This window comes from Pteropus vampyrus, unplaced genomic scaffold (genome assembly GCF_000151845.1).
Source record: "Pteropus vampyrus isolate Shadow unplaced genomic scaffold, Pvam_2.0 Scaffold316, whole genome shotgun sequence".
Classification (NCBI taxonomy): Eukaryota; Metazoa; Chordata; class Mammalia; order Chiroptera; family Pteropodidae; genus Pteropus; species Pteropus vampyrus.
The window spans coordinates 288162-295478 of record NW_011889097.1 but is presented as its reverse complement, the minus strand read 5'-3'; the positions used below and the strand labels follow the sequence as shown (position 1 = coordinate 295478).

The window sequence follows — 7317 nt, the reverse complement described above, 5'->3', positions numbered from 1 at the left end:
GAGCCGCTGGCGATCCCGGCCTTTGTGAGGTGGGAGTCCCAGCCGCGCTCCCACCCTGGTGCCCCTGTTTTCTGGCCCGAAGGCTCCCCCCGTGTCCGCACCCCTAAGGTCGCCCCTGGAAGGTGGGCTTGCAAACGTGTCTGCGGGCGGGCGCCTTGTGAATCTGGCCTTGAGGGTGGGTGATGGAGTTGGTTAAGGTGCGCGGCGAGTGCAGACCCATGTGGCTCCTGTCCCTCTGCTGTTCGCATTAGCGTGGGGGCAGGGAGGCGGGGCACGTCTGCATCATATGCAGCATAAGGGTGTCTCCCAGAGGGTGGCTGCAGGCGGAGGCCCTGGTCCCTGGGGGTGGCCCAGGAGGGGCTTATCTGCAGGCTGAGTGATATTCACCAGTTCCTCGTTCCTCCACAGCCCTTGGTCTAACCCCTTCGCGCGACCTCTACTGCCAAGACAAGCCCCCTCACAAATGCTGGGTGGTCCCACCCTCAAACTTCCCAGTCGCCCGGGCTGGGGTGCCCATCCACCTCCTCTGCCATCTTCTTTTCCCAAAAGGCCTCTTCAAGAGTTGAGAGCTCTGTACTTTACCCGAAGTCTAGAGGGGCCTGCCCCCACCCCAGTCCCAGTCCTGCAGACTCTCCAAGGCCTGTAGTTTCACACGCCCATGCTAGAAGTGCCCACAGGGGGTGGGGGTGCCCATGGTGACTCACGCCTCCAGGTGAGTGGCAAAGCATGAGCTCCATCCGCTGGCCCACTGAGCTGTGGGTGGTTGCAAGTGTTAGCAGGCATTTTAGTCATGTGTCACATGAGCCCCTGTGCCCGGGCACAGTGGGAGAGGGCCTTAAAGGCCAGTCCCTGACTTCAGGGGGCCACAGCCTGTTTGGGAAACCAAACCTAACACATGTGAAGCACAGGGCACATCAGGCATTAGTCGGCCCAGTGCCAATTCATGGCGCTGGGTAGATGGTGATGGGCTTACCCAGAAGAGAAATATCCATGCACACAAGTGGGACCAGGGAAGACTTCCTGGAGGAGGTGAGGCCTAAGCTAGGCTTTAAGGACGAATATGATCTGGATAGGCAGACAGACAGTAGAGGGCATTCCAGGCAAAAGTATATCAGAGCAGAGGCTTGGCAATGGGAATGCGGGAGGGGTCTTGGAGATTAGTGGACAGACTGCAGCGATGTCTTCCCCAGGTGGCCAGCAGCCACCGCCACCTCCGCGGCCTATGCCAACCACCCACCCATCCTTACGACCACCTCAGGGCCCAGTCTCTATGCCTGTGGGTTCGGGGAGCAGGGGGAAGCCCAGGTAGAGATGTAGTAGGAAGGGGATCTCTGGGTCTCCTGCTAAGGTGAGGTAGAGGAAGGGCATCCTGGACCACATGTCCTCTCTGGCCTTCCAGGGCCTTGCCAGTGGGCCCCGTAAGTGGCCAGGGAGCACCCCAGGGCCCAGGGCAAGCCAGGGTTCAGGCGGAGATGCCTCCCCAGGCAGAGCACTGCCTAGGTTCTTTGTCCTGACCTCTGAAGGCATCCTGAAGGGTTGGGGGCCAGGACCCCCCCTCAGTGCAATGCTGGGCCTTCAGGGCCTAACTTCAAATAAGTTTTCCAACAGATTCCTCCAGGCACTGTACCCTCTCACCTGGATTCTGACTGACAGTGTAGCCCCAGGAGGCCTATAAACTTGACCCACTGTCGTCCCAGAAGGAGAGAGGGGTGTGGCCTTTGGGGGCAGGGGCGGGGCCAAGACTCCTGCCTGGGATCTCAGGACCTGCCCCTCCTGTTTCCTGTCCCTCCTTCATCTGGGACTGCCAACTCCCTCCGTGCTATGCTGCCCTTCTGGGGCTCCCTCACGACCCCTCCCCACCCCATTCTCTTCGGGGTCTACCATACCCAGCAGCCCCAGCTCCTCTGGGCACCCACTCCACACCCCAGCCCAAAGCCAGCAGGCCCTGCTTGATTCATTCTCTCCACCCATCCACGCAAGCACCCACCCCAGCTCCTCGCCTTCCCCCACGTTTTTCTCTTCCTGTTCTCATGAGCCCGATCCACCTCCCTCTTTCCAAAATACATCCCCTAATGCCCTCACTTTCTCACATAGAGACAAAGACTCACAGACCCAGAAATAGACTCGCAGGGAGACACCGGACCCTGTCTTGCCACACAGGCACCCGCACGCGCGCCCTCGCACCCGCGGCTCCGGCCGAGAGAGGCACACAGAGAAGGCATTTGTCTGTGCACGCACATAAACATCCACACCCCCGGCCACCGCCGTGCCCACACAAGGGCGCAGACACACTCGGCGGGCGAGACAAGGGCGCACACATCTGTGGACGCAGGGGGACACCGCCTCCCCGGCACACCCACCACTGCCGCCCGCGCGAGGGAGGCCTCGTCCCCGCCGGGGCTCCCCCCTTGCCTTCCAGTGAATGTTTCCCTACTTGGCCTGCCAGGTCTCTAGGGAAAGGGCCTTAGAAATGCAGCGGGAGCCACTCGGGGGAAAGTTGGAACTGACTGTTCCCTGCCTGGCCCTGCCGGCAGATTCCCTAACCGAGAAACTATTTGTGGCGAGAGCCGGGTGGCCGGCGAGCCCCCCGCCACCGCCCCTTGCGTCCCCTCCCCGCGCCGCCTCCCCGCGGCCCTCGGGCGGCCTCGGCTGCAGTGCCGCTGCCCAGCGCGCAGGAGCCGGGCTGGCCAGCGTGCCTCGCCGCTTATCTGCGCTGTTTGGCCAGCGAGGCTTGGAAAGGCAGGCTTTTCTGTCCCCGCCGAGTCAACAGGCAGACCCCGGGCCGCCGGACTATTTCTGTCTTATCAGTGCAGGAATGCGGCAGCCGCGGCGGCGAGCGGGCGGGCGGCGGCGGCGGCGTGGGCCGTGGGCCGTCAGGGCAGCCCTGAAGGGGCCCCCTCCCCACTCCGCACGAGTAGAAGTGTGAGAGAGCCCAGCAGGACTCAGAGGGGAGAGTTGGAGGAAAAAAAAAAAGGCAGAAAAGGGAAAGAAAGAGGAAGAGAGAGAGAGTGAGAGGAGCCGCTGAGCCCACCCCGATGGCCGCGGACGAAGTTGCCGGAGGGGCGCGCAAAGCCACGAAAAGCAAACTTTTTGAGTTTCTGGTCCATGGGGTGGTGAGTGGGGGAAAGTTAGCGGGGGAGGGTGAGCGAGCTGGCTCGGGCTGAATGGAGGGATGATCGGGAGGGGCCGGGAGGGGGCTCCCGCTCTCCACCCGCCAGCGGGGCCACCGCGGCCCTCGGCCCAGCCCCGGGACTGTGGCCGGCGCCCTGGCACCCGAACACGTCGTCAGGCGGCCGGCCGGGGATGGGTGCCCGGGCGGGGAAGGGAGGCGTTCGCGTGGATTCTTGTCAGGGGCTGTGGGTGGGACTTGGGGGCTGTCCCCCCCAAGCGGGGGGTCCCGTCTGGACCAGTCGTGTTTTCTTCTGTTCTTTCCCTTGTGGGCCCAGGTGTTAACCCCTGCCCTGGGGGTGGGGGTGGGGGACAGGCATGGGCTGGGCTGTCCCTTCATGGAGAGTGTCTCTCTGATTGTGGCTGGGGAACAAGGAGCAGGTGACCCTGGAGGCACCACGAGCAGGAAGCTCTCTGGCTGAACAACCTCTGCATTCCGTCAGTCATTCCGGAGGGCTCTGGGGTTTTGCTGATGGCCTCTGCCATCAGGGTCAGAGGCAGGCCCTCTCCAGGGACAGACTCCAGATTAAGGGGTCTGAGGATCCCCCTGGCAGACTTAGCCACCAGAAACTGATGTCCTTAATGCCTCAAAGGTGTGAAGGAAGGGCTGGACTCTGGGATGTGAGGCCTAGAGATGGAAGGGGCTGGGCGGCGCCGTCACAGGCCAGGGAGGCGCACAGGGAGCCCGAGGGAACCCAGGGCCACTTGAGGGCACGGGAGCATGAAGCTGGGACAGCAGGGGCCAGGTTCCGAAGGGCGTAGAGGGCGGTGGAATGGGAGATGCAGGGGTTCTGGGACTTGGGATGGGTGCCGGGGTTGGAGCCCGGTAGAGAGGACGCAGTCGGGTTTACTATGGCCAAATTTGGTTGTGACCCCAAAGAAGGCCCGTCCTTAGGGAGGCCAGAGTCCCTAGAATCTTGGCCCTTCACGGGGGTGGCCCTGGTGGCTGCCACAGCTCTCTGGGGCCTGTTCATTGGATCGGTGAGTATCACCGGCCTTGATAAATGAGAGCAGCCGATAGGGAAAATGGGCTTCCTCGGGATAGGTAACCTGTCCCCCAGCCCTGGGGATCTCTGGGTAACTTCCCAGGGGTTCCCATGTTAGTCAGCTGAATTACCAGTCCTAAGCTTGCTGCTTGGGGGATTCTCTTTAAAAAGGCCCACCTAGGAGGGAGAGAGGCTACACACATGGATTTTTCATTTGGCCAACTTAGAGCTTCAGTTCTTGGGTAGCCGTGAACCCCACTGCACCACTCCCGGGGCATCGTCTGTCCTGGCGGGGAATGGCCGGGCTTGGGCTCCATTCTGGGCCACCAACCTGAAGGTGTGAGTGACAGGGTCAGGTGGGCAGGGGAAGCAGACACATGGACAGGCAAGTTTCGCTGTGGGAGAGATGGACAGAGACAGCTGGCTGGCTGGGGGTTAGGGTTAGGCACAGTGCCCCGCCGGAGGGAGAGTTGGCAGTTGGAAGGGATTCAGCAAGCTCAGGGCGCAGGGTTCCTCCCTATGCCTGGGGGGCAGCTGCACTCCTCGGGGTACAGTGGTAGCGTTTAACGATGATGGGCACAGGGTCCGCATCCATGGCTCCCTAATCGCCTTCCTGCTCTCCTTGTCCCAGTCGGCATCCCACCCACCCTCCTCGGGCCCTCCCCAATCCCTCTTCCGGAACCTGGACAAGCAGGGTTTAAAAAGTCTCTGGAACAGTTCACGCCATGAATATGCATCTCATCTGCATCCCGTCTGAGCACCTGGGTAGTGTCAAGGGCATACACCTGCCTCTCTCCTCTCCATGGCTCCCTTTGACTCCTGACTTGTGACCTCACTGGGGTGGGGTGGGAAGGAGAGGAGGTCTGTAGGATGGGACCACCTCTGGTGATCCAGGTGGACAGGAAGGGAGAGCTGGATGTAAGAGGAAGGGCCACTGCTTTTGACCTACGCAGGGCCTCCAGTCAGAGAATCCTGGTGGCGTTTGACCTCAGCCCCTCTGGTTGCCTCCAGCCCCACCTCCAGCCTTCACCTTGGGAGCAGAGTAGAGGGGTGGGCCGAGTCGGTGAAGCCCCCTGGGGGTGGAGGCTTGGAATCGGCAGAAGGGGACAGAGGTCAAAAGCAGGGGCCCAGAGAGAAGAGTGGGTTGAGATGAGGAGGGCCAGTGCGAGGCATGATGGCCCAGGAAGTGGACTGGGAAGCAGGCGATAGGACGCGGGGCCGCAGGAGTACCCGCGGGGAGCTCAGCCCCTAACTTAGGTGAAGCCGCAGAGAGCAGGAAGCCCTGGCTCCTCAGGGGCCAGCCGCTCGGTGCCAGGAGGAGCTGCGTGACCTTGGCTAGGTCGCTCTTCTCCTTGAGCCGCGGTTGCCTCATCTGTCAAGTGGGGTCGGAAGGACCCGCTCAGTCTGTCTTGCAGAGGAGCGTGTGGATGTGCACATCCTTTGAAAAGGTTGAAAGGCGCCATTAATATTCATTTTCGCGGTACCTTCCGCAGATGCGAGGCTGGCAATGCCCTGTGCAGTTGCCTGGCTTCAGTTAGCTTCCTGCAGCGAGACGCAAAGCCCCTCCGCCAAAGCCGCGCGGTTCCGGCGCCCCCGCCCCTCCCACCCCTCCCACCCCTCGCTCACGCCGGCGGCATCAGGGTCACCGGCCGGGGATTTGAAGTGGGGGAGACGCGGCTCACCACGCCGGGAGCCGGGGCCCTGGTCTGACCCGCGGGCTCCTGTTTCTGCTTCACCCCCGCCCCCCAACCCAGCGCCCCGGGATGCCGTCTGGAGCCCGGATGCCCCACCAGGGGGCGCCCATGGGCCCCCCGGGCTCCCCGTACATGGGCAGCCCCGCCGTGCGACCCGGCCTGGCCCCCGCGGGCATGGAGCCCGCCCGCAAGCGAGCAGCGCCCCCGCCCGGCCAGAGCCAGGCCCAGAGCCAGGGCCAGCCGGTGCCCACCGCCCCCGCGCGGAGCCGCAGGTGAGTGGGGCCCAGCGCGGAGGGGGCGGACCGCAGGACCCGCAGGGACGGGGCGGGCGAGGAGCGGGATTGGCAGGGGCGAGGAGGAATGATCAGCAGGGAACGAGTCGTCCTGGGTGGGGTGCCCTCTTGGGAGGAGGGCCGAGGGGGCACTGCTCTGGTTCCTTTGTGTGCCCACCGTAGACAGGCTGCGGCCGTCGCGTCCTTCTCCTGGTCACTGCTCGTCCCTCTCTCCACCCCTTGTCCCCAGCTTCTGGGTGATGCTTCAGTCTTTGGGGCGGGGGGCTGGCAGAAGGACTGAGGGCAGAGCTTTGGGACCGTGTTTCTCAAAGTGTGGTTGTCCAGTGCACCTTCCCCAGAATCCCCTGGCTCGACCGCTTCAAAGCCCCACACCAGACCTTCCAGGGAGGGTGGGGCCTGGGAATTCTCCCTGTGGGTGGGTGTTGGTCGGGGGGGGGGGTCTCTGTCCAGTCGTGCTCTCAGGTGATTCTTAGGCACTCAAAGGTTGAAGAGCTGTCATAATCTACCCTGGACCAGGTCTGCCCCCAAGCCACCAGGGGCTGGCCCATTTCCTTGTCAGAGCCAGCTGGTGGCACCCCCAAAGCGCCTGCTGGTACCTGGCAAGAGAGATGCCCCTTTGGGTTTCACTATTTAGCCAAACACACATGCTTCCTTTTGCACACCAGATGGAATCCTATAAAATGTGTAATATGGATTTTACCTCATTATTAAATATTTTTTACACATCAAGGAAATTTCCCTGTTTATAGGAATACTATAATGAATTCTTTTGCAAAGCGAATCATCTTGTTATGCAGTAAACAAGTCCTTGCTTTATGTTGTATAAACCAAGAGTTTCATATAGATAATTTGTTCAAAACAAACCAGACCTTTTAATGAAAGCTGCTTGCCTAGCCTTAGACTAGATTTTTGGACAGGGGGGGCAGTGGTTGAGAACACCACACGGGGGCAGCATAGAGCCATCCTCTAGGCTGGGTTCTGATCTCAACACGCCAAGGATTTTCTGGGGTGCTTCTGGAAGTCAGAAGCAGCCAGCAGGTCAAGAAGAGGCAAAGTCCAGCCTGCAGTCACTTCCCACCGGTGAACATCCGCACACACTCTCTGAATCCCTCTGGGTGTGTCCTTGGGCCCTGTTGGCAGATGGTCCGAGATATAGCACCCCCTGCCTGTTAGCGT

At 61.7% G+C, this 7317-nt stretch overlaps 1 protein-coding gene across 5 annotated transcripts in view; it reads left to right on the top strand.

The window, feature by feature from the left end:
• SMARCD3 (SWI/SNF related, matrix associated, actin dependent regulator of chromatin, subfamily d, member 3) overlaps positions 1–7317 on the top strand; it is a 32452-nt gene that overhangs the window by 20143 nt on the left and 4992 nt on the right. For 4 of the 5 annotated variants that reach the window (XM_023521787.1, XM_011377557.2, XM_023521788.1 and 1 more), the window contains one exon: positions 5909–6120. In XM_023521787.1, coding sequence (XP_023377555.1) covers positions 5909–6120 — 212 coding nt within the window. Of the gene's footprint in view, positions 1–2634; positions 3114–5908; positions 6121–7317 lie in introns of those variants that run through there. The other variant, XM_011377556.2, reaches the window with a different exon arrangement.